The sequence below is a fragment of the Sceloporus occidentalis genome, unplaced genomic scaffold (genome assembly GCF_023333645.1).
Source record: "Sceloporus occidentalis isolate IW3139 unplaced genomic scaffold, rSceOcc1.0.p SCAF_5, whole genome shotgun sequence".
Lineage (NCBI taxonomy): Eukaryota > Metazoa > Chordata > Lepidosauria > Squamata > Phrynosomatidae > Sceloporus > Sceloporus occidentalis.
Genome location: NW_028316985.1, coordinates 89,249,079 through 89,276,932, shown reverse-complemented (window position 1 = coordinate 89,276,932; position 27,854 = coordinate 89,249,079). Strand labels below are relative to the sequence as shown.

Sequence of the window (27,854 nt, the reverse complement as noted above, 5' to 3'; positions counted from 1 at the left end):
AGTCAAAGATGGGATAAGGATGGGGGAGCAATCCCATCTTTATCCCATGCCTGTATGATAATTTCAACTGTACGTCAGAAACAACCTGAAGGCATCAGCAAACAACCAACCAGCTAAATACCCTGAAGTCACCAGAGCACATCTTTTCTTGAAAGCTAAAGCCACAGAATCATAGAATTATAGAGTTGGACAGGGCTCTATGGGCCACCTGGTCCAATGCTCAGCTCAGTGCAGAATCTGCACTGAGCATCCCCAGCAGATAGCTGTTTAGCCTCTTTTAAAAGATATCTAGAGAAGGAGTCGTTGCCAAACCACTCTTACTGTCAAGAAGTTCCTTCTAATGTTCCTTCTATTCCCCCCCCCTGTAATTTAAAAGACCTAGTTCTACCCTGAGGCAGTAGAGAACAAGTCTGCACCTTCCACTTTGGGGTAGCCCTTGAGATATTTAAAGAGTGCCATCATGCCCCCTCCAACCCCTATTCTTCTCTTCACCAAGATGAACATGCTCAGTTACTTCAACTTCTCTGTTTTGTTCTCCATCCCTCATATTATCTATGATCCAAAACACACTGCAGATATAATCCAGTTTGAGACCACTTTAACTGTCCTGGCTCAGTGATAAGGAATTCTGGGAACTGTAGTTTTGTAAGACATTTAGCCTTCTCTGACAGAGAGCTCTGGTGCCACAATAAACAATAATTCCCAGGAATCCCTAGGACTGAGCCAGGGCAATTAAAGCAGTCTCAAACTGGATTATTTCTGCAGTGTGTTTTGGACCTAAGATAGTATTTGCCTTCTTTGCTGCATCATTGTACTGCTCCTTCATGTTTAACTTATGAACAACAATAATTCCAAGCTCCTTTTTATAAGTAGTACTTCTGAGCCAAGCATATCCCATCCTATATCTCTGCATCTGGTTTTTAGTCAGGCTGTATTACTACTTAGATGTGGGACCACCAAGGAATCAAGGTGCTGGAGGCTGTATTTCAGAGGAAGACAATGGCAAACCATCTCTGAGTATTCTTTGCCTAGGAAACCTCTGTGAAATGTATAGGATCAGCATAAGTTGACAGGTGATTTGAAAGGTGCATGAGCACATGTGCATGCATGCACATCTACACACACAAGCACACACAGTGTCTAATACAAAAGGTGGCATAGTGAATTATTTCAACGCAGAAGCCATTTTTCATATCTCTTAAGTCAATGGGATATACTTCTGAAGCAGAGCACAGTTTCCATTCAAGCTGAGTCTTGATTCTCAAACATACAGAAGGGAAGAATGAGGAAGCTATGGCCCTTTATAATGTGTTGGATTCTAGTTCCCATCAGCCTGAGCTAGCATGGCCAATGGCCCACAGCACTGAGTGGGCCACTGGATCTCTATCACTGCCAGGAGACTATGCTGCGAGGCCATGTTGAAGCAAGTACTTAAACTTGCTTCCTGTCCAAGTCCAACATCTTGTCAACAGCTCTCTAGGTTGACTTTTCAAAATGTGGGTCTGTTCTGTCACATATAAAGAGAGAGATGGGACAGATTTTAAGAGCAGAGGGTGGTGCAGATGAAAGGTGCTGAACCTACTCCTCCCTGCAGCCTCTTCCCCTTTGGAGTGTTTCAGCAGATAGAAAACAAATTTTTAGATGGGGTGAAAAACTATGGAGTGGCATGTGTGGGGGGAGGATGGTTGGTGGCTCTGATATCAGTGGGCCAGTGAATCCATTCCAGGTTTTTAGTCCAAACTTTAAAGTTAAAGCAGCTTCTCCCCCCTCCCTCCATTGACTGCTTGGTTGGCCCACCAGTTTCCAAGAGATGTCATTGTAGCCACCATCACATCTAATTTCAGCATAAGTACCAATGAACCTTTCTTTTGAAGACACAGTAGCTTGAGCGGCATGTCTTGGAGACATTGCTGTTTTACCCCACATTTCTTTCAGAGCTTCAAACAGGTGCACTTTATCTTGACCAGTACACATCAGGCATGTGTTTATTTCTATAAATCACAGCCCTCCCCCCATTGCTTGGGTCTGACCTGGAAAAAAAAAATAACTCCGTGCATTACTTCCTTGGGTACTTACCAAATTCTCCTTTCAAACTCAGCCAAACAGGAACAAGGCAGGAAAACAGTACTATTTGAGTACTATCAACATCTTTTGGGAAAATAATGTGCAAGATTTCAAAGTACATGTTAACATTCATCAAACTGTACAGAACATCTCCTTGACATAAAATATGCAATCTCCTCTCCCCTGCATTTGGTCCATCTTTACCAGTGCTTGGATAAGTTACATTTTTGGACTTCAAATCCTGGAACACCTTAGCTAGCATGGCCATAATAGTTGAGCAATTCTGGGAGCCATCGTCTAAATAAAGTAACTCTCTCAAGCTCTTATCTCCATCGCCTTGCTAAACATGACTGCATGGGATTCCTCTAATAATGTCTTATCCTGGTTCCCTCCCATTTGAGCACTAACCCTGGAGTCATGAGCAGTAGTTAAGACATCCTAACCTGATCTCACTTCTCACACATTTCCAGAAGGATGTGAAGCCACGCTGCAGTTACCTCACATCCTGGTATACTTTTGGCCTATGATCTATAATTGGATGCATGTTAAATACTCTTAAAATAGGCTGTCAGAAAAGTCCCATTATTGTCTTGTTTTGTGCCACCCTTTAGGGCAATATTGCCATCCTGCAAACTTGGATTAGAAGTCTTCCACATCAAACATCTCTAAAATCAACATTTGTAATAAAAAAAACCATTCATGATTTTCATCTGTTTTACTCCAGAGAGGAAAGGGATGCACAGAAATAATTTATGAGATTATTTTAGAAACTCTTATACCAAATAGTTTTAAAAACAAACAAATTTTAAAACATCTAATGATTTTTTCCACTTTGCCTCATAGCTCAAAAGAAGCTGTGAAGAAGTGGCAGTAGCCTGTGTACATTTCTTCAAAAAGCTTACTTCAAAAACATAAACTGGAAGGGAGTGTTAATATAATATTAAATCCTAGGAAGCATTAAGGCATGGCCCTGTCCTCCTGCATACGTTATGCGTACTTGAGTAAGGCTTGCCCAGAACGTTTTGCTGGCTGAGGTGAAGGACAAGATGATAGCCCTTCTCATCTGAGGTACAGAACCAAATTGGATTGAAAATTGACATTTAATTCAGGGCTGGCAGTGGGGATGTGTCCTTCATCACACATGGGGGCAGCAGGGTCATTTAGACAGTACAGATATGCCATGTAGTATATACAGCGCTGTCCTTCCACTAGAAGGAACAGCCAGAAATCCAGGAGGAATAGTTGGGAAGTTGCTGTCTGCTCTTAGCATGTGTTACCTGAAACAATCATCTCACTCTGCCTAATGATAGGGCTGGTCCTGGACTAGAGTAGCTTCTACTGAGCTCATAGAAACAAAGGCCTTATTATCACAGTTAAGTGTATTGCAATGAGTCTGCCACAGCTGCAGGTTGATTTGTTAAGGAAAAGTGTGTATTATGCTGTACAGAGGGCCAAAAAGATCATGATATAAGGTACTTAACCATTATCTCTGCTTTTCCATTTCAGAATGGATGAGAATTACAACCTCCTTCCACATGGAGTAAATTTCCAGGATGCCATCTTTCCAGATACCCAGGAAAACAGACGGATGTTTTCCAGTCTTTTCCAGTTTTCCAACTGCACTCAGGGGCAACATGCCATAAGCTTCTCCAGTGACTGGGAGATTCAAGAGGATAACAGAGTAAGGTTATTTTGTTTTACTGGGGACAGTTATCCAGATTCCGCATCAACATTAGGAGGAACTTCCTGACAGTAAGGGCTGTTCGACAGTGGAACACACTCCCTCGGAGTGTAGTGGTCTTTAAACAGAGGCTGGATGGCCATCTGTCAGGGATGCTTTGATTGAGAGTTCCTGCATGGCAGGGGGGTTGGACTGGATGGCCCTTGTGGTCTCTTCCAACTCTATTATTCTATGATTGTATGATTCTTTGAAAGCTGACCTATGTTCAGAGCAGCCAACAGTGCCTTTTTACTTGCAAAGTTTGGGACAGCAACAGTTACTTTTTTATGACAGAGCATCCAGAAACCCCAGCTAGCATGGCCAATGGTTTTGTGGATGGAGGATTCTGGATGTTATAGTAAAAAAACCCCAAACCCTAACTTTTCTAAACTTTTCTTGATCATGAAAGCTTTGTTTGAAAGTGGCATCATATTGGTAAACTTCCACAGTATCTCCTAAGGCGCAAAGTGTGAACAAAATGAATGGGATGGTGCCAGTCTTTCCTTTTACGACCTTCCCCTCATTACAGCTGGCGCCAAGTGCTGCAGCCTTGAGGACCACAGATGTCTCACATATTTTTAATCAACATGTTTTCCAAATGGAGATATCAGTTGTGGGAATGTTTACATCCTCTGATTTTGGTACACTTTCCTTCCTTGTCAGATGACAGAATACTCTGAAACAGTAATGAGAAACTCTTGCGTGTAATTTTGGTGGAAGAGGAATGATTGGATTAGGCTTACTTGTATTTATTTTAAGTATACTTATTTTATGTATATTCCTATTTGTCAATTATATAGCACCATCAATGCAGGAGGATATTTATGGTGCAGGGTGAAAAGGCAGTCCCCTGCCCCAAGGAACTCACAGTCTTAAAATATAGACAGGCTGTGTATGGAGAGGAAAAGGTATTGGATGCTTTCACATGAGGCCTCCATGCATGGAATTGTGTGTTTGTGTGATGTTTGTAGTCTTTTATTTGCAAACCCCTGTGTTTTCCCAGTGCTCTTTCTATTTACTTGCTTATCACAGAAAATCCATTAAGGAGAAAAGATGGACTAGTCTACAATGTCATTTGAGTGGTAGTACTAGAAGCAGACCATGGAAAAGTCAGTTTGGATTACAACTTCCAGCAACCTTCAGCTAGCATGGCCATTGAAGATACTGGAGTGTGTGCATTTGTTTGGGAAATGTAATCCCAAACAAGTAAGAGTTCCAAGCTCTGGTTAGGACTCATCTGTCTGGAAGCATCCATTGTCGGCACACTGAATTCATAGCAAATCGAAGTATTAATTTTTTCAATTATTTCCCATCCCACCACCCTACAAAGCTCACCCTGGGGGGAACTTTGCCACTGGGATGCAACAGACTCTTATGTACAAGCCATGAATCAGCCCCATTAACTCAAGTAATAGAAGGCATATGTCAAAACTCCCAGTGACAATACTGGAAACTGAGAAGCAAATGTGTTACAAGCTAAGTTGCAGCTGTCTTGCCCCCTGACCTGTTGCAGCTGTGAGTAGATTATAGAGTACAGAGACGGCTGTTTGAATTGATATTTAAATAGTGATTCTTGAGAACATACTTGCAGTTCTTAAAGCGCAGAGGTCATACTCATTTTACATGCGAAAACATTTCCTTCAGAAATGCCTACAGCCCATATCCAGAGTTGCTTTTCTTGTTTAAAGTATATAAGAATATTTTTGTGCAGACGTTTTCAAAGTGAATTCCATTCGTGAATTACTATAGGAAGTAGCTGTATCAGATTCCACAGTGGTAGGTCTATGTAATGAAGTGTAGAATTTAGAGGTTGGTAGCTATGTGGAACTTCCCCATTCAAATGCACTGTGAAAATGCTTCATGCTCATAGGAAAATCTGAATGTGTTGCTTCTGTCAGCAGAATTAGGAATATAGTACATTCCAAACCTGCTGGAAAACCCTCTGGAGTAGGTTTTTAGATGGCAGGGACAAGAGAACAAGAAGAAATGTGGGTGCTGGTATGACATTAGACTTCTTTCACTGATTGTTTTGCATCATTCCGTTTTGGCGGAGATCCACCGGGATTATGGTAAACTATAGTAAAGAACTAATCTGCTTGCATTTATCAGAGAGCTTGTCAGGGAAGCAGTAAGGAGAAACACTCTCTAGGTTGTTTGCATGCTCTCTCAGTGTATACGCACGCTGGCATAGTGTTGGAGTGTGTGAGAGACCTTCACATTTCAGGATGGAACTACAACCAGAACCATGAAGAAAGTTTTTCCATTACATTTTCCATATGCAGATCCTTATCATTAAAAGATGTCGCAAGTAGCATAAAATCATGTTCTGAAGTACAAGGGACGTTAAGTTCCATGAACCTGATCCTTTACCATGTGTTTAGGATTTAAATTGCCAACTGACCAAATTAGAAAATATGTTTGTCTGGTTTTTCGTGACCTCTGGAGAAGTTATTTCATCCACATTCATATGAAACTTTCCTTAGCTCTTATACAAATCTACTGTGCAAATCAAACTTGGAATTTTGTGCACAGATTGTGTAAGTGTGTGCGCCCTCCCCCCCAGGCATATCTGACTTAGGGTGGTGCTAAGGCAAACGTACCATGGGGTTTTCTTGGCAAAGTTTGCTCAGAGGGGATTTGCCAATGGCTTCCTCTGAGGATGAGAGAGTGTGACTTGACCAATGTCACCAATGGGTTTCCATGGTTTAGTGGGGATATGAACCCTGATCTTCAGAGTCTTAGTCCAACACTCAAACTGCTACATGACACTGGCACAGTTCTGGTCATCACACATTCCAAGCGATACTGGAGACATGGGACACCAAAATAATCATGGGAGTGAAAAGCTCCACTATAAGGAAAGTTGTAACATTTTGGAGTGATTCACTTTAAAACAAAGATAAGAGTAGACACGAAATAATTATATACAATTATGCATAGTGTGGTACATTTGGACAGAAAGCATTTCCTCCTTTCCCTCTCATAATACTAAAACCTAGGGCCATCCAATGAGAGTATAATGTGGGAGATTCAGACCAAAGAAAAACAAGTATTTCTTTAACTCTGGAATTGTTTCTGCAGGATGTGACTGTGGCCATCCACTTGGATGGCTCTAGAAAAGTATTAGAGAAAAGGATAAATGATATGTCTTTCTCTGGCTACTCATCATGATGGCTGTATACTGCCTCCAGGACCAGAAACAGTATGCCTCTGAATGTCAGTTCTCGAGACACAGAGGAAGAAGAATGTAGCTCTCCTGTCCTGATTTGCTGCTTCCCACCACCATCTGGTTGTAGGAAAAAATCAGAGGCTGGACTTGAGAAAGCTTTTAATCTGAAAATGCAGATATTTTGAGATAACTATGCCAGCCAATCTGACCAAAAGTTGCTGAAGTCTGGAATTTTTGGTGCAGTACAGAGCACTCGAAAATGGCGGTCTGCAGGCGCCCATTTTAACTCCAGAGGGATGCCACAGCCACCAAACAATGCAATGTTCCTGCGGAGTAAAAAAACCCCAGTACTTCCGGGTTCTTCTTGGGGCGCCTGGGTTATGTAGCGCCACTGGTATACTCGTGATGTAATGGACGCACAGCAACGTGCGGATGCTGTGTGTCCCTTTCGTAAAGATGGTAGTTTCCATGTGGATGGGACGCTGCCATGACATACTAGGGTTCTGGACCGAGCGGTTGTGGTGTGGTCCAGAACCCTAGTATCGCCGCCAACACACCCCTTTTAGCCCATCTGTCTCGGGCCTTTGACAGCCTAATAACGTTTCTAATTCAAATGCCTACCACAAAGCTCACTAGATGAAACTTGAACCAGTTACAAACTCTCAATTTACCTCACAAGACGATTGTGAGGATTATATGCAATTCAGGTGCCCAAACAGTTGCTTTTCCTAACTGGAAGGTCAGGAATTCTTTTGACCCAATCAGGGATCTGGGTAACAGGGAAGAGAATCTTCTCCTTTGCGTTTGCTTGCACTTCTTCCAACTACTTCTGCCTCTCATATGAAGAACTATAGCAGTAGAGCAAGGTATTATTTGTAAAACCCCTATAATAAACGTCTAATCCCACAGAAGCCCTTATTTGTGTGATCAGCATAGTTTTTAGATAAGGGAGCTGCTGAGCTTTTGAAAATGGATTTGTAGCAACCTGCTACCCTTGTCATGGGTTTCTTCCACATGCAATCTTATAATCCCAATTGAAGATCTCTTTGTTCATTTACTTGTCGTCCTGTGTGTTTGGGGGGGGGGGGGGTTGAGCAGCTTTTTGCTGGCTTCTCTCCAGGATGGATTTGAGAGGAGATAACATACATTATAAGTGTGGCTGTGTTCTTTTCTTTAGTAGCTGCTTTTTAAAAAACAGATGTTTGGCTGTGGTGTTTCCCCAAGGACTCTAACTGTACCTCTGTGTGTGTGTGTGTGTGCAGATGGGTTGATTATGCAGGAGGCTAAGGACTGAAGGGGAGAATACAAAGAGAACTGGATACTTCACAGTAATAATAATGACAAAATGTTTCACAGATGTGATCATGCCACTAACTTTTATGCATGTTAGCTTCATGTACATCCTTTGGGGATATAACTCTCTTCAGCTTTTTATAAGCAATGGCTACGAAAACAATGTACTGTTGAGAGGTGGTTCAAGTTGGAAAATCTATGAAACTTAGCATACGAGCAAAGCTTTGGGTAGAAGGGTAGGTTCAGATTTGTGTATGTATATGTGATGTGTATATATATGAAAATGCTGTATGTCATAGAGGTATTCATAGGCAAGGAACATGCAGAATTTTGGAAGGACCGGGACTATGGAATTATGATGAGGGAAAGATAATTTTAGTTTGTTGTTGTTGTTGTTTATTTGGTAGAGAAAATGCAATAGCACAGAAAAAATGATAGCTACAGAGCATATAGTGTGAAAAGCAGAAGGCCTTAAACATTCAGCATTTCCCTTTTTTATCCAAAGTTTTAAAATACAGCAAGAACTACAGAAATTATAAGAAAGAAAAGAAAAAACAGATTAAAGAACAAAAGCAAAGAAAGGACAACTTCTGATCTTCCTTTCAGCAATTATATACTGATATAGTCATTTAGATTTCACTCTCTACTAGTACAACAAATTCTCTTCTTTCAATAACGTATTGTTTCTAATCTCCAAAGACAAGAGTTACCAAATCATTTTCTTTCTTTCTTGTTTTTTGCAAAAAGTTCTGTAAGGGGTTTCTAGTTTTTGAAAAATGTTACTGATGTTTTGTCATTCCTGTTGTGTGCCTTCAAGTCGTTTCTGACTTATGGCGACCCTAAGCCTAACCATTTTATCACCCAATCTGTTCAGTTTGTATGCAGAAAAGCTGGACACAGAGCAGCTTTAGACACAGGAGAAGGAGGAGTGAAAATAGGAAGGAACATCAATAATCTAAGATCTGGAGACGATATCATACTACTAGTGGACAGCATCATAGACTTGCAACAGTTACTAAAGAATGTCAAAGAAGAAACCACAAAGGCGGGCCTAACGTTAAACAAAAACAAAACAAAAATAATGACCATGGAGGATTTACATAAATACAACCTAAATAATGCGGAAATTGAAATAGTTAAAGAATTCCCACACCTTGGATCAAACATCGATGAGAACGGAGACTGCAGTCAAGAAATCAGAAGATTAGGAATGGGAAGAGCAGCTATGAAAGAAATAGACAAAATCCTAAAGTGTAAAGATATACAGCTGTACACTGAAGTTAGAATCATCCATTGTATTCCCCATTACCATGTATGGCTGTGAGAGCTGAACAGTGAAGAAAACAGATAGGAAGAAAATTAATTCATTTGAGGTGTGGTGCAGGAGAAGAATGCAGAGGATACCATGACTGGCCAACAAGACAAACAATTGGGCCTTAAAACAGTCCAAGACTGAACTCTCCTTGAAAGCCAAAATGATTAAATTGAGGCTGCCGTACTTTGGCCACATCCTGAGAAGGCACGGCTCATTAGAAAAGACAATGATGCTGGGGAAGGTAGAGGGCAGTAGAAAGAGAGGAAGACCACATGCCAGATGGATAGATTCAATCAGGGAGACTGTGGTCCTGAGCCTACAGGACCTGAGCAGAGAGGTAGAGGGTAGGGGGGCTTGGAGATATCTCATTCACAGGTCGCCATGAGTTGAGGTTGACTCAAAGGCAGCTAACAACAACAAACACTGTGAACCTATCATGGGCTTTTCTTGGCAAGTTTATTCAGAGGGGGCTTGCCATTGCCATCTTCTGAGGATGGGAGAGTGTGACTTGGGTGACCCCCAGTGTGTTTCCATGGCTGAGATGGATTCAAATTCTGGTCTCCAGAGTCCTAGGCTGCATCCAAACTGCAAAAACAATCCAGGTCGACACCACTTTACCTGCTATTGCTTAATGCTATGGAATTCTGGGAACTGTATTTTTGTGAGACATTTAGCTTTCTCTGTCAGAGAGCTCTGGTGCCACAACAAACTACAATTCCCAGAATTCCATAGCATTGAGCCATGGCAGTCAAAGTGGTGTCAACCCGGATTATTTCTGGATGCAGCCCTAGTCAAAAGCTGAAATAACTATACCATATTGACATTCTCTAATGAAACATGACAATGTTTGTTTGTTTGTTTGTTTTTATATGCCACCTTTCTCCCAGAGTGGGATCCAAGGCAGTTTCCAGTTCTGCTATGTCTGTTCGTCCATCATAGGTAATGCCAAATTCTTTCATTTTTGCACATACAACAATATTACTGTCATGGTCATATATTGAGGTAATCTTCCATGGGTTTTCTCCAGCTGTGCATCCAATAGTACCAAAAAAAACCCCCGATTCCACTTTCAACCAAATATTAGTTTTTAAAATCCTCTGCATCACTTTATGTATTTGAATCCAAAATTTTGTAGCTTTTTCATAAGTCAACCACATATGATAAAATTTCCTTTCATGTTGTTCATATTTCCAAATATACATTAGAAACAACTTTATACATTCTAGACAATCTCTCTGGTGTCATATACCAACAATTCATCATTTTATAGAAATTCTCTTTTAGGTCACAGCACACTGTAAGTTTCAATTCCTTCAACCACATATGTTCCAGTTGATCCATTTGTAAATTGTAACCAAAATCCTTAGCTCATTTTATCATAGATTCTTTAACTTGCTCTTTTTCCTTTTCAAATTTCAACAAAAATTTATGCATTTTAGCAATCACATGTTCACCATCTGTACACAATTGCATTTTGAACTTATTTCACTTAGAACCATAATTTTTTTATCCATTTTAAAACTTTCTGATAACTGTAAGAAAGAAAACCACTGAAAACGATGTCTACCTACTACTGGCTGCTCTTTTGATTTAATTTTATATTCCCCTTGACAAACCTCTAAAAGGCCATCTTACATTACGCATTGTTTTTCTTCTATAAAAAGTTTCTTGCGCTGAAATCCAAAAAGCCTGAATGTCTCACAAAACCACAGTTTCCAGAATTCCCTATCATTGAGCAAGGGCAATTAAAGGAAGTTTAAGCGGTCTCAAACTGAATGATTTCTGCATTGTGTTTTGGATCTAATTCATTGCTCAATAATGATATTGGTCTGTAGTTTTTTGTTGATGTCAGATCTTGATCTTCTTTAGGTACTGATGCTATATTAGCGTCTTTGTAACTATCAGTCTAGAGTTTTTCTTATATGGCGAATCTGGGACCCTTGCAGTCTCTTCCAACTCTATGATTCTATGGAAGAAGTGCATCATTTTTTGGAAATATCCCGTCTCTGTCCCTTTGTTCATCTAAATCCAAATCATGAATCAATCCTCAAGAACTCTGTGGTTCAAATTTGGTCTGTTTTGGAGGACCAGACTTCTGAATCTGGTTGTCTCATCCTGATTTGGTTCTAGATTAAGGATTCATTAGATTCTGAAGCAACCTCCCAACACATATTCATTCTATAATCCAGTCCGCTGAATGAAACATTCGTGTCCTTCAGCTTTCTTGTAAGGTCATTGAGCCCTATTCCTCAGTAAATATATGTGGCTCTGACCAGCTTGCTGAACCTTTGCCCTCTCCCTTGATGCCACTATCCTCTGGTTTAGAAGCCATGCACTGTGACTTTTCATGGTCATTGATGGTACCATTTCTAGCAACTTACATTGCCTTACTCATCTGGACTTCTGTCTAATTGATGAATGTATCTCTCTGTGCCTCTAAGATGCTGTCCTGGTTGGAAAGGAAGAACATCTTTCAAGTATGTTATGTTTCAAAGGAAGAGGTTAGGCTGGTCCTTCCACATGCCTAGGCAATACACCATTGGACAAGTCACCAGGCCAAGCTTGAAAGCTTTTCTTTCTTTTATTTTGCTTGACAGGCATGCTGAGAACTAAGCCCATTTCATAAATATGCTAATGGCCTTACTGATGTTCTTTTGTCATCTTAACTAAACAAACTTGGCTAATGTGCTATTCATAAGGTCAAGGGTCCAGTGCATTCATGCACAGCAGTCTTAGGAAGTCCTCAGATTTCACAAAAGTAAAAGCCTTGGAAAACACAAGGGCTTTTGAGCCTCCTGGAGACCAGGCCCTGCAATAATATAATGCTAGCAAAATAGCTGATATTAGTGAGATAACTACCTCCATTAGCAGAAAAGGGCACATCTTTATAATTTCACCATTCTGATATGATGTGAAGCACTGTCTAAAATGTGTCTTTTGTATCTGCCAATAAGAGATGTCTCTTTCCTATAAATGCAGTCAGATAGCTCTCAGTGCTAACTGAAATGAATCCTTGCCATCTCCGTCCTTTCAAGATGTTGCATCTGCCAGGTGATGCCACAAAGGTCCCATTGATTGGGTTTCAGCAGCTTCATATCCTCCTCAGCTCTGTTTGGTTGGGCCTCTAACTTTCTCAGTTATTCTTCACTGAACCTCTCGCTTCCTCATACCACATGCCATGATTTGAGCCTTTAATTTACCCCAGTTTGGGCCATACATGCCTATATGGGCATATACGATTTGATTTCTAGATACTTAATAACTAGCAGCTGAATGCAACACTGGCCTATACTGAAAGGCTTTGTGTACTGGCTCATTTTTGCATGTGCATGTAATCACAATGCTGCAAACATTACTGGAGTTCATACCAGAACACTGTTATGAAATCATGTTCATACTTTTTTGGGAACTTTTTTGTTCATCCTTGACTACCTCTCTAATATTTTGCTCCACTGACTTTAATGGAACAATTGGATTTTGGACTGCTAGCATAAATTTACAGAGTACTCATACTATAACCAAAAAGTACAATCCAAAGAAAACATGATTTATTTCAATGAAAATTGTTTAACATTTTCTGGATTCTGGCCACTGTGCATGACAGCTATTCTCAATGATTCCTCACAAGCTATGGTACAGTGTCAAAGTCAAGTAGGGACACTGACATAAAACATATGACATATTTTCCTCTCTCTTTCATAGGTGTGTAGAATATAATCTCAGAATATATTAGAAATAGCATAATTTTCATTTGGATCTTTCAGTAATTTACCATGTTGCTCCTGTTTAACCCACTTCAAACTTTCCACTTAAACATTAGGAAGAACTTCCTGATGGTAAGATCTGTATGAGAGTGGAATACACTCCCTCAAAGAGTATGGAGTCTCCTTCTTTGGAGGTCTTTAAACAGAGGCTGGATGGCCATCTGTCAGGAATACTTTGATTGTGTCTTTCTGGATGTCAGGGGGTTGAAATGGATGGCCTTTGTGGTCTCTTCCAGTTCTATGATTCTATATATTCCTTATCCATTGTACATCACTGGTGGCAAAACTCTGGCCTTCTGAATATTTTGGACTACAGCTCCAACAATCTGTTATCATTGGCCTAATGTTGGGCTAATGGTAGTTTTTAACCAAACAATCTGGGAGGCCAAACATTCCCCACTTTTGCTTACAATGCTATGAAATGTATTGTATACATCTTTCCTCATACGTTGATAACTGGCTGTGGATATATATATTGAGAAAGCCTTGTAATTACAAGATTTTTGAAGGAAATTGAGAGGTATACTGGAAACACATTGCTAGATACAAAATATAGTCCAATTAGATGGAATGCAAAGAAGAAGAGAAAAGGATGGACAACAGAAGACAAACTCATGTGGCAAACCAGTGGTAAATGGAAAACAAAAATGAAATAATGGGCCCTTTCACACTACACAGTTAAGCATGATGATTCCATTTTAACTACCATGTATGCATTCTGTGGAAGCCTGGGATTTGTAGTTTGGGGAAGCACTAGAGGAGATTTCTTGCTGCGAATTCTAAATCCTAAACTGCAAATCCCAGAATTCCATAGGATAGAACCTCGACAGCTAAAGGGGAATCATAGTGTGTAGTGTGAAAGAGCCTTGGTTTGGTTAAGAAGGAAATGGAGAATACACTAAGTGCCTATAAGGCAAATAAAAATGTCCTCAAGTTGATTTTTTTTAATAGCTTGTTATGATTTCAAAGCCAATCTTACAAATTTTAACTCTGAAGAATGCCAATGCCAATGTTAACACAGGAAGGACTTACTGAACCTCTTTCCTGAAAATGGTCCCACATCCTAGTTGTTGGTGGGGTGTTTGTGTGTTTTTATGCAATTCTGTCATTTATGGATATGTGCTCCCTCTGGAAATAGAATTGCACGCGGCAATTGTATATACAGCAACACAAAAACAGTGGACGCATTAGACATGTCTGTATATGAAAAACCTGCATTATATTCTATGACTAGCTGAAGGTACAAGTATTTTGTGTGTAATATATCTCAAAAATGAACTATTAGACACAAAGAAATCACAGGAATACTGAGCCAAGAATTTTAAAAAGGTGCTTTCAGAAAGTAAATTAGTTGCAGTTATAGTTCCAACCCCCATCGCATAGTTAGCTGGTGTTACGGTTATAGTTTTAACAAAGTAGCTCTTTGCTTTCCTGTTTCTGATAAGTAACTAAATACAGTAGTTACTGCTCAATTCTTTTATTTTATTTTTTAAAATCTGAATGCTGCAAGCTGCTTGCCTGTAATATAAAACACATATGACTAGCCTAAAAAACACATTGAAAATAAATGGGTATACCTGTGCACACAAAGATTAGAAGTTTTAAAAATATGCATAGGATTAACAAGAGAATAGAAAAACAATTTGTCCAAGATTTCAAACCCCAACACAATATCCAAGAATAATACACAAAAATAATTTTAAAACGTACAAAAAACGCTATACATAATGTTTTGAGCCTGCCTGAATTTTTAGGTCCTCAGAGGAGACCTTCCACTTGATCTGACCACCTTCCTTGGCATGTTTAGTGAGGATATGGGAGAGAGCCTTCTTGGGCCCTGTCTGCATGGGCCAATTGAAGTAGCCTCCCCACATCCTCTTGGTGGGGAGTCCAGGCTATGCAGGGTCCAATTCTCAAGTCTGGTGTGAACAATCCAGACAACATCTGGGCCTTTCAGTACAAATGACGGAATATTCTCCCCTCACCATAGATTTTAATAAATTACCCAGTCTTTCCAGATCTTCCCGAAAGATCCATAGCCTTCTGTTCTGGAGCAGGATGCCTGTTCACATGCACATCCCACTGTGCTGCCTGGTGATGATGCAGCAGTGGGTTGCTTCACTCTGAAATCAGAATTGGGGACCCAGCCATATGACTGAGGCTGAGCCCTCGTTCTAACCTTGGAATGAGTGACTTGTCATGGCAGAGGCCATGTCGGATGGCACAGCAGGATGCATGTGTAAACAGATGCACAGTGTCGAAATAGAGGGCCTTTGCAGTGGAGAGGGTCAAGGCAGCTCTGGGGCCAGGACACTCTGGGCTGCTCCTGGAGTATCCTGACCAGCACACGCAACACCTTGGTGGCTTCTCCCAGGCTATGGAACTGCCTCCCATGGGAGGTTTGGTTGGCCTCCTTTCTGCTCTCCTTTCAGGCAGACCTTTTTATTTAGTCAGTGTTATAGATTATAGATTATTGATTATTTGAAAACCAGAATTTTAACCAGAAATCAGCAGGGAGACCAAGGAGTCCATTGGGAAGGAAACATGATTATTTTTAGCTGTAGCTGTTGTCCCCAGAAGGAAATACATCCAAATTTTTGGGGCGTTGATTCTAAAATGAACCAAGTTTTTTTATATTTTGAAGAAAGGAAACTACAAATCACATTTTCAATGGTTACACTGATTTAAACGTTTACACCCCTGTATATTCATTGGATGTTCAAATATTACACCTAACATACATCTGTACCTCTTGTGGCACCCATCAATCAAACCCTTATCTATATGTTTTGTTTCACTGTCCTCAAACTGTTTATGCAGTATTTCCTTTTATTTGAGTTTGAATCTTAAGTTAGGAGCCATTTCCAAATTGTTTACATTCCAAAACAGAACATTTGACATGACCTGGAATAACAACCTTTGCTCTCATTTCAGTACTATAATTTTTAACTTCTGTGCAAGTAAAATTCTGAATTTTAACCAATCTACCACAGTCAGGCCTTTTGCTCTAAACTCATTTGGTAGAAAGGTATTTTAGAGTGTTGTGCTTTAACTTTCTAAATTATTTTTTGAACTCTTTTAAGTTTGTGCTTTTAGTACTCTCTCTCTCTCTCTCTCTCTCTCTCTCTCTCTCTCTCTCTCTCTATATATATATATATATATATGAATGATTTCAGCTCTACTTTGTTGTAAGCCATCCTTGGGTCCCATGCTGGGAGAAAGGCAGGGCATAAATTAAATGAATGAACATAAAATGCTGCTTTTGAACTACAGCCCTATTCTGCCTCAGGAGAACCAGAGAGCTCTTTACATTGCTGAGTAAAATGCACAGGATTGTAAAAACTCCTAGGAGGATGACTTATTGCTCAGAAAAAGCATGTCACAACTGAGCATCTCTGCCTTCCTATTGTACTCATAAGAAATACTGAAAAGTAAAATAATATTAATATCAGTTGTATATATATCAAATCAGAAGTTAAAAAAGGATGAAGCATGGACAACAAGTTCTGGGCACATCCAAAACCTTTCCCTTGCAAGTAGTAGCAGTAATAATATTGATGATGATAAGGATAGTCCACAAAAGGAGCTTACAAAAGCACTCCTTCAGGCACATTTTGTCCTTTCCACTCCACATTTACAAAAGGAATGTGACTCAAATGGCTTGGAAAATGAACGCAATATCAGAAGAGCGGGAACTCGACACACAAATGCTTGTTTAGAAGAGCATTCTCCTGTTTCAGCAACAATCTACATTGCATACCAAAGGAGATGAATCAAATGGTTAAGATCACTTTAACTTTAAAGATAACTTTAAAAGCCACAGTTGTACTGCAAAAGAGGAGACGTTAACTGTCACAATGTAACGTAGGCCTTAAACAGACAGGCCAAAAGAAGTGGTTTCAGGCCACTTTGAGGACATGGCTTTTAGATGATACATGCCCTGGAAGCAGCTGGAAACCGTGTTGTGGCCGTTCTAAGGGGGGGAAAGCCAGACTAAAAAGAAGCAGAAATAAACCACTCTGGCAGGGAAAGTGCACACCTTTGGCAGTGCATATAAATGCCGCAACATGAGACAAGTCCCAAAGGAGTGCTCCATTCTAACCCTAACTATAAACTGGCTGCTTTTTCATGCCCATCTGCTTGAGGCCTTAATTAAACCTTTGTTTTTTGGGGAAATAACTGATTAAAAGGAACTGACTATTTCTTAGTTAATTCCAAGTTCAGACTCACACGCTCTTCCCTCCCTCGTTTCCATCATTCTTTGTAAGATTTTTTTTTATTTTGCCTTAAGTTTCCTCTTTATTGCTATGGTTATTTGTGTTATCTTCATATAAACTAAAACCTAATAAAAATATTAGAAGACATGGGACTGAATCCAGGTTTTGTATATTTCTGTGAAATCACGAGGACTTAAGTTAGTCATGGCTAACTAAAGCCTCACTTATTTAAATGAGTCTACTTAAGGGTATGGATATGATTAAATCGAGATCCAACTCAAGTCTACCATGGGCCAAGGCCTTTTCTCATTTAATTATAGATAATCCTCTGTCTCTCTCTCTCTCTCTCTTTCTCTCTCTCTCCCCCTCCCTCCCTTCCTCCCTCCCTCCCCTAAGTCTATATAGTGTACAATAGTGTGTCCTACTGTAAATTACTTTCTTTAACTATATAGATAAAATATAAAATTTTATTTTAGCACCATGACACATCATTGTGCAATTGTTAATAGTAGTTATACATTTTAGTTGTAATATTTACTTGTACATTTCTTGTTATAATGGCAAGTTCTGTTTATAAGCTTGGAGATCACTTATGGAGCATTCCCAGGAGCACTGCAATAAATCTACAGTTCCCAGGGTTCCATGGGGAAAACCTTGAGAGTTAAGTTGTCATAAATCAGTAGTGTAAATGTGTCAATAGTATTGCTATGAATCATGTACCCCTTCTTCCAAAATTAAGAGTCCCACTTCTTTGAGCTATTCTTACATTTAAAAATGCATCTAATTAACATTTGCAAAAACTGCTATCTTCTGCTGAATGTCTAGAATCTGCATAAACCAGGAGGGTTGTCCTCTCATGTGAGTTATATAGTTGGATGCTTCCTTTTCTGGACACAGCATTTATTTATATCTTCATCTGCTCCCACAGATGGAGATAATTAAAATGTATGGGATTGCCCAAATTCATTCTTCCCACACAATGTTTCTGGATGCACTGATGAAGTTTTCATACAAGGCTTTGAAGAGCTTCCATCAGCTTGTAATACAAACGCACTCGACATTGGAGGGATGCTAATTCGCCTTGCAAATGGCTTGCCCATTCTACTCTACTCAAGTCAATTTAGTACTAGTGACACTTCTTTCCTGCCTTTCCACCTAATAATTTAAGGTGGCATACTTAAGATCAGGTCCTGCCAAGAAATTTTATGACATGTGCTGAAAGAGAAAATAGTATCCGCTTCCCAAAATTAAGGCCAAGCAAGTTATTTTGCCAGACAATCTCAGCCACAGAAACCTCAGCGATAGATTTGCCTAAGTTGGAAATGACTTGAAGGGGCACAACAACAACAAACAACAACATTGTAAAGCCTCTCTCCATGTTTGCTCTCCTTGGTATTAAAATTCAATAATAATTCAAATAACTATTTGCTGCCCTTTAGCCCTTAAGGGAGATCAGTTTGTTGCCATCAGCACTAACCAATGAAATAATTTAATTATTAATACTACTACTAATAATAATAATGATGATGCACTGAATGGTTTGATCTTGGGAGGCACAAATTTGTGATTCTCTTTGGAACACACTAGTCAGCTTTGGCTAATATCCTTTGACCTATATATGATCTCATAATGAAGCAGAAAAGGACTGTGAAATCCTACAGAAATGGAGATTAGAAACATTCTAAAAAGTAAAGATGGTTTTCAAAAAGACTAAATAAATCCATGGAATAGATAAATGGCAGTGGGCTCAGAGCTTGGAAGAGCTACAGTCTTCAGTTACAATGTCCTGTGTTCCCAGTTTCCATGATGGCTGTAGAATTCTTGGAACTGTCACCTCCAAAAGGATCTTTTCCACACTCATATATAAGATATACTCATAGTGGCTAGAAAAGAAACCACCATGAAGTGAAACAATACACCTTTCTTTATGATAAGCTAAAGACAAAATGTAGGAATTAAGTTTTCTGATGAGTCTCGCTTGCTGATTCTAGTTGGAGGCAGAGAGTTGGAACAGAAGAAATGCAGTCTATTTAAAAGCTTGGGAATATATTTAGAATCTAAAACATGGATAACCCAAAGTGAACCTTATCCTGAAAAACCAATTCCTTTGACACTTGCTTCTTAACCACTGTGAATATAAAGAAGAAGCCTCCATGGAATGAATGAGTTCCAGAAGCAATGGTGGGACTCCTACAGTACAGTCTGCCTACCTGCTTTCCTCAGATAAAGCAGGTCATGCTACAGGACCTTGAAGGACACAGTGCATTTGGCAGAACAGTGTTTAAGCTGCAGTTCTGAACAATTACCAGCAGCAGCCTCAAGCAATGAAGCCACACATCTCCAGTCACCCTCCATTTAGGATTATTTCTCAATTAATCCTTTGGAGCTGGAGCATTGGTATGTGCATTTAAGCCGCAGGCACACATGCAAGTCATCTGTTTGGCTGCTGGGTCTGCAAACTGCAAACATTCCAAAAGTGACAGATTGTTTACTGCAGTGATGTGCCCACAGGCAAATAGCTAAGAAGGCTGCAGATTTATGCTCAGGAAGTGGGTAGCAGCCGCTCCAGTGCCTCGGCATACAAAACATCCCAAAAACCACATTGCATTTACACTAAGACAGCATTTGCTAACTTGTCCTAGCTTGTCCTGTCCATCAAAATGTTATATCGCATCTGGTACCCAACTCTAATGAACTGTTACAGTGCACGCAATGAATTTTAGTATATAACCTTCCCCCTTATTTCATTTTCATATGTCACAATCAAAAATTCTTAATGATTTCTCCCCATTAGACAAGTTTACGAGCATTGTGCATTTTTATCACTTTTAGCATTATAACACTTTAAGTGGTGACAATTGTTATGCCATTTTTTTTTCATGCAGAAATCATAGGTTTTGTACAAAAAATGTTAGGAAGAAACTCTTCTAGAACATGGCCACATAGCTTGAAAAACCCACAAAAATCTACTGATGTTGGCCATGAAAGCCTTCAACTACACAACCTTTTAACTCTTGCTAATGAAATCAAATGTTTGTTCTCATGTAAGGCAAAAACAAACAAACAAAAACTTGTGCCAATTGACAATTTGCATATCTTCTTTATATCCCAGTATGAGTTTAGAAGGGAATTTCCACAAGTGTCTCTTACCCCTAATTGTTCTTGTATGGGCCTCAGTTTTTATTGTATATCTTTGTTGTCCCATATTTGTCTTCAGAGATATCATATTAATAATTCTTGTAGTCTACTACACTGTGAACCACCACGCTATATCACTAATTTTCATCCACATCACAGATGGCCAATCTCCTTGCAGGGACGTAGCTAGGATTTTAGGAAGGGGGGTTCCAGACTAAGTGCCACCATTATAATGGGGTTTGGGTGCGGCGGCACAGCAGCACGCACCATTCATTTTTCTAATGAAAGGGGGGGTCTGGACCCCAAGGAAACCCCCCCCCCCCGGCTACATCCCTGCTCCTTGTGTCCCGAGTCTCTCAGACTCAGTGTAAGGCAATAGGACCCCCCCCCCCTCAACTGTACAAATCTTGCCAAGAAAACTTGTGATAAAGTCACCTTACGGTCACCATAATTTGGAAATGATTTGAAGGCACACAACAAGGCTGCTTGATGTACTTCTGTATATTTGCCCACTAACACCACACCTGCTTTGAACAGCCTCATACCTGAAACTACTGACCCTGGTCTAGTGTGAGTCATTACTAAGAATAGGGACATTGGGAGCAGGTCCCTGTGCAGTATATATTGATAGGATAACACATCTCTTTTGGCACCAAAGTATGGAAATATTAAATGTGACATCTAACCATAGGTTCAGCCACACATAGACAGGCCTGGGTTTCATTGTATATGGTATTGTTTCCCAAAGGTTTATATAAGAAGATCTTCTTCATATGTCTATTTAAAGAAAAGCACATGCTTATTTATTCTTTTAACAGATTGTTGAGCAATATCAAACAACTTGAAAAACAAGGCTGGTGCATGAGGTGAACAGGAACGCATATCCTCTGCTATTCCAGATGTGAAAATAAACAGGGATTCCATGAGGCTTAAAATCCCAGACACCATAGTTGTCTTCTGTCCTAGTTTGCCCTATTTTCCCCCATTATTTGCTTTGCCCTTTTAATGTGCTGAGAATTTAGAGAAGCCAAGAAAAAAGACTGGATCATGCAGTTATGTGACTTACTCCTAACCGAGGATATCAGAAAAAGGAAATTATTTGGGGTGATTTTGGAAACATTGTTCTCTAGTGAAGTGTGGTCCAGGTTTTTAAAAGGTTCCGTCTGTATCTTCCATTAGCAACATCACATGTATGCCAAGCTGGATTGGAAAAGGTTTAAATAAATGTCAAAATACATAGAGCAGAATAAAATATGTCTGGGGTTGAAAGATTGCATCTCCCTTAAGCCACAAAAAACGATTGGGTTACAGATGATACTGCAAGTCTGTTTACCAGCAGCTGGCGGGATTTCAGTAGTTTTCAGAGACACAATGTCCTGCTGTTTTTCACAAGATGCTCCGATACAGGCAAAAGGGACAAAACAATCCTTTGAACTGAACAGCCACAATAAAAAAGATACAAGTTTTACCTATAGTAAGCATGTCTTTCCATGTAACTGAAAGAGAGAAACAGTTCATCCCACCCTTCTCCAACCAAGTGCCCCAGATGTGTAAGACTACAGTTGACTGGGATGATGGGAAAATGGGAGGGGGAACTGCATTAACCCCATAGCTGTGGTGTCATCAGGAGGTGCAGGGGGTGCAGAATGGTGACACCTTAGAAGGGGGGGTGTCACCCAGTGGGACAGTACACTAGGAAGGATTTGCATGGCTACCGGGCAAACAAGAAAGGGTATTTTCCTGTTTGCCCAGCAGCCACACAGGGTCCTAAACAGGCCCTCTGGAGGCCTCAGCACTGCCCCTCTCAATAGCGGTGGCTGCTGGTGGTGGGATGCCTTCAGGGTCTGGTGTGGCTGTAGCCATGTCAGGCACTGAAGACGTTTTTGGATAGGGGGAGTTTTGCCTTCTGGATCCAGCGTGGCTGCAGCCACCCTAAACCTTGAAGGCCTTTTTTGGGGGGGGGGAGGGGAGGTTTGCCTCCAGGGTCTGGCATGGCTGCAGCTGTGCCAGAACCTGAAGGCATTTCTGTGGGGCATACGACTGCAAGCAGTCTGGCCAGACAGGTGGCCAGGGGGACAAGGCAGTTTGCCCCCCCCCCCCGCACTGAGTAACACCAACTTCAGAGATGCCACAGCCCCATAGCCCTCTAAAATAATACACACCCTTCTATTCTTCAAGCTATGTAGCAGGGGCGGGCAACCTGTGCCCCTATACATGTTGTTGACTGCAATTCATGTAGTCCTGCAGATACTGTTGGACTGCAGCTCCAACCATCCTGTACTGTTGCATATCCTGTAATATTGTACAGATGCAAACAGGGGCATGTTTGGTCAAGCAATATCAGAATGTGTTTAAGATGACAAAAATATTAATGGGAGAGCACATAAACTAGGAGAGGCTGCAGCAGATTGCTATTGCACGAGCCTACTGGGAAATATAAGATTCTGCCCGCTTCTCTTCTCTTCCACCTACTGAGAGAATTGACTGCTAGTTACTTTAGCATGTTGAGCTCAGTTTATAGCACTTGAAGCAATATTCAGAGGTGATTTACCACTGTCTTCCTCTGAAATACTACTTACAAAACCTTTTATTCGTTGGTGTTTCCCATCCAAGTACTAATGAGGCTTGACTGAAAACCAAGTACATGATGGTATTGCATATGAAAAGGATCTTGGGATTATTGTTGATCATAAGTTAAATATGAGCCAGCAGTGTGATGCTGCAAAAAAAAGGCAAATGCTATTTTAACCTGCATTAATCAAAACATAGCTTCCAAATCAATGGAAGTGATAGTCTCACTATACAGTCAACCCTCTACATTTGCAGCTTTCACTTTTGCGGATTTGATTATTCACAGATGTGATTAATATGTTCTCCCTAGGAATCCCTAGGTCATCTATAGCCAACAACTGTTAGAAGTTGCACTGGAGGACCTAGAGAGGACCTAGGGAGAACACTTCTCTAGGTATTTGTAGGCCTCCTAGCACAATGTTATAGTTAATGTCTGGTGGATGTCGACCAGTCTAGAGTTGTGTTGGAGGACTTAAAAGATTCAGCTTAAAAGATCCTCTTCTTGTGTTTCATCAGCTGATAAACACCAATAACATTAAAGAAAATGTTTACATTTAATGATATATTATATTCAGTTCACTGTAACATTTCTCTTTTCCCTATATTTCCTCACATTATATTTAGAGATGGGATAATCACGTGTAATTACTCTTGGAAAATTCCATTCTATGTAGTAGATAGTAACAACAACTGTGAATTCAAAGACAGCTGTGTTAGTCTGGAAAATCACTATGCAAATGGATCTTGTAGCACCTTTGAGACTAAGGTCTGCAAAACTCTGCAGAAATAATCCAGTTGGAGACCGCTTTCACTGCCCTGGCTCAGTGCTAGGGAATCCTGAGGACTATAGTTTATTGTGGCACCAGAGCTCTCTGACAGAGAAGTTAAATGTCTCACAAAACTACAGTTCCCAGAATTCCCTAGCATTGAGCCAAGGTAGTTACAGTGGTCTCAGACTGGATTATTTCTGCAGTATGTTTTGGACCTAACTGAAAGAGAGAGGTTGGTTGCATGAGCTTTTGGAGATTTAAGTCTATGAAAGTTCATGCTACCAACCTCTCTCTCTCTGAGAGAGTCTCAAAGGTGCTACAAGATCTCTTTCCATAACAATTCTGGATATTCTGGAGAAGCACTGGCCAAATAGATTGTTTAGAGTATCAGGGACAGGCAGAAAAAGGTGGAGGCCTGCCTGAGGAACAGATATACAGTGGTACCCCGGGATACGAATGCGCCGCCTTACGAAATTTCCGGGTTACGAAAAAAATATATTTTAAAAAACTGTTCCGCGTTACGAAAGTTTTTTCGGGTTACGAAAAACTTTTGGTGCTTTTCGGCGCTATTTCGCACCAAATCGCGGCTTTTCCCCATTAGCGCCTATGGGTTTTTCGGCTTACGAAGCCTTTCGGGTTACGAAAGCGGCGGCGGAACGGATCATTTTCGTAACCCGGGGTACCACTGTAAAAGGGAGAGCGAGAGCTGAAGAGAGTGTGATGAGCCTGCTGAGGCAGGAAGGTGTTTTTAAAACTGGCAGGAGGTACTGTTAGGAATGAGATCCATACTCCCATTCAGTAAAAAGAACTTTTAGAAGACAAGAGAAGTCCAGTGGTATTAAGGGAATACATTCTGTGTGAACTAGCCACATTACTGCACTGTCCTATTATAGTGCTGCTATGTCACTACTCTGGCTGCCTCCTGTTGCATTCTGAGGCTTGTACAGTTGGCCCTCCTTACCCATGGATTTTTTATCCACGGATTGAAGCATCCACGTCTTGAAAATATTCAACAAAATATAAATTCCAAATGTCATTTTTATATAAGGGACACCATTTTGCTATGCCGTTGTATTTAATGGGACTTGAGCATACACAGATTTCATTATCCACGGGGTCCTGGAACTAAACCCCAGTGGATAATAAGGGCCCACTGTAGTTCATTGAGGCCTAAGAGCTCTCTGGCTGAGAATTCTCAGTGCCTCTCCTGAAACTGCAAATGCCAGAATGCAACAGGAGGCAGCCACTGCAGTAAAAGTGGAATAGCAGTGTTGTAAGAGTATAGTGCAGTAATTTAGTAAGTCAGTGAAGAAAGATAAATATAGTCAGTGAAGGAAAGTAGTACATCTGTAACAACTGAAATAACTTGTATACTATAACCACAAGCCTGAGAACCATCCACCAAGAAAGATACAATCATACGTTCTGAATGTAAATAAAGTTATTTTTGTTCTTCAAGTTCAACAAGAAGTGGCCTGAAGTAATTATTAACTAATTAATTATTAATAAAGACACTTCAGTTAGTGAGTGGGATAGCTGTCCCATATAAACTGGTGCCAAGCAGTGGGATCCAAAAGGCCCATTATGCTGGCATCTGTGAGATTCAGTAGTAGCTGTCACATATATAATTGGTGGCAGTGGGTGGATCACTGTCACACCATCCTCTCTCTTTCAGTTAGTCTCAAAGGTGCTACAAGACCCCTTTGCATAACAATTCTAAATAAAGGTATACCTAAGTTAATGTAATAGATGTGTTCCTAGGCAATACATTTTCAGCAGGTAGGTTTGTACACTACATAAAAGGACTATGTAGCACCTTTGAGTCTAACTGAAAGAAAGGAGTTGGCAGCATGAGCTTTCATAGATTTCAGTCTACTTCCTCAGATGCATTTGGTCAAAAAGAGGAGATCAGTTCAACATGTTTCAGCAATTTTTAAAAATCCTAACTGAACAATATGCGCATGTGAAATGAAACAATTAGGTCTGGCAATCCTTTCATAAGTAAATGATAATATTTTGAATTTTCTAGAAACCATGTTAAAGCTTTCTCCCAAATACATCCAGGGATTATTTTTTTCTTTTATCAGCCTCCATTTTTAAATAAAATCTATTTTGGTGGCCAAATTTTGAGATCTATTGTTTGTTTGTTTTTAACAAGCTGGGGGGGGGGGGGTGACACAGACTTATTTGTTCTTTCCTTTTCACTCTGTTTTATTGAACACACATGTTCAGTCAAAAATTCTAACTGCAGTTGCTATTTACCTTGCAGGCTTCATTGAACTGCTTACTGTAGATATTCTACTGTGACGCAGCTCCAAAAGGCAGCATTCTCCAGCCTTCACTAACCACCATACCAATGCTGATGCTGCTAAAGAAGCCTTCCAGTTAGACAGAGGAAAAGGGGGGAGTGTATAAAAAGATTTTCTAAAAAAGGAGCATTGTTGTTAGAGGCTTTGTTAACTGAGGTATGCCTGAACTGTACTGTTGACTGTAATTTATTTTTACTAAAAGATATTTTGGAGTATGCTCTTTTTCTTTCACATGTTGAATTGGGGAGAGTTAGACAAAGGCAGAAAGTTCTGTAAAGTCTTCAAAATGATTAAAACATTAGTTGAATCAATAGTTCTGTATGTCTACTATTTAGTGTATGGGAGAATCTCTGCCTCTACTGATCCAATGCTAATGCTCCAAAGCTGTTTAGAATCTTTTCCACTAAAATATTTATAGAATCAGAGAATCCAAATACAAAAAAATGGTAAGATTCTTGAAGGAGGCAGGGGAGGTTTTTTTTAAACTATAAAAAAGCAGTCCTCCAAATCATAGTAAATACTGAACTTTTTCTCCTTAGTTATGATTTTTTAATAAAAAATCTGAAATTATTCAGAACATGTGTAAGTCGATCTCATGTATAAATTGAGGATAGGTTTTGAGGCCAAAATTATGGATGGTGATATAACCCATGGATAAGTCGAGGGTAAAACCTAGGGGTATGTAACAAAGGATGCAAAGGAAGAAGCAAAGGAACACAGTGCCAAAGAGCATTGCTATTTTCCCACCCAGACAGTAAAAAAGGCCAGAAGTGGTGCTGCGGATGAGAGAGTGGGATGGTTTGGTGCTTCTTTTAGATTCTCCCAGGATGGACTAATATCTCACCATTTGCCTCTCTACTCAGAGAAGAGGATGGTTCCTATTTTGATAAGAGTTAAGGCATGCACCTACACTGACCCATGGATAAGTTGACCCAGTTTTTTGGGATCAAATTTTTGACTATGATTTCTGGACAGATACAACAGTTCTTAGCATACTGCATTGTATGCAAGCCAGACATTTAACAAATCTCCATTCCTTGCATAAAATTACGAAGAACATAGAAACACAAATTCAACCTGATATCTTGGCAAACAGAACACAACGGGAAGGAGCAATGTACCAAACCAACACAAGAGAAAGAGAGCTGATGAAACATAAGAGTCTTGCTTTCAGTTCCCAACACAGTGATATGACATTAACATATTCTATTTTGTTACCTGAAGCATTTAATTCCACTGGCATAACAACTAACAATGCGCTCCCCTTTCAGAATAGCCAAGATATGTTGCCTGAGGCTGTAGAAGCTCCTAAGAAGTTGAAATTTGGAGCCTATTTCATTTTTATCTGTCATGTTGGGGAGTTACTTTAACAAAGCAATTAGTTACTATATTGTGATTCACAGCACACTGTATAATTATGGTTATAGTTAGATTTTTTTTTTTAAAAAGTAACTTTGATTTTTCCCTTTGTCATAAGTAACTTGCATGCTTACTGTTAAGCATAAGTGTGTTCCCTTTGTGTTC

At 40.0% G+C, this 27,854-nt stretch overlaps 1 protein-coding gene across 1 annotated transcript in view; it reads left to right on the top strand.

Moving 5' to 3' along the window:
• Window positions 1-27,854, top strand: part of CCDC3 (coiled-coil domain containing 3) — an 85,364-nt gene that overhangs the window by 4,487 nt on the left and 53,023 nt on the right. Inside the window, exon 2 of the mRNA XM_089526876.1 lies at window positions 3,571-3,745. Coding sequence (XP_089383002.1) covers window positions 3,571-3,745 — 175 coding nt within the window. The remainder of the gene's footprint in view (window positions 1-3,570; window positions 3,746-27,854) is intronic.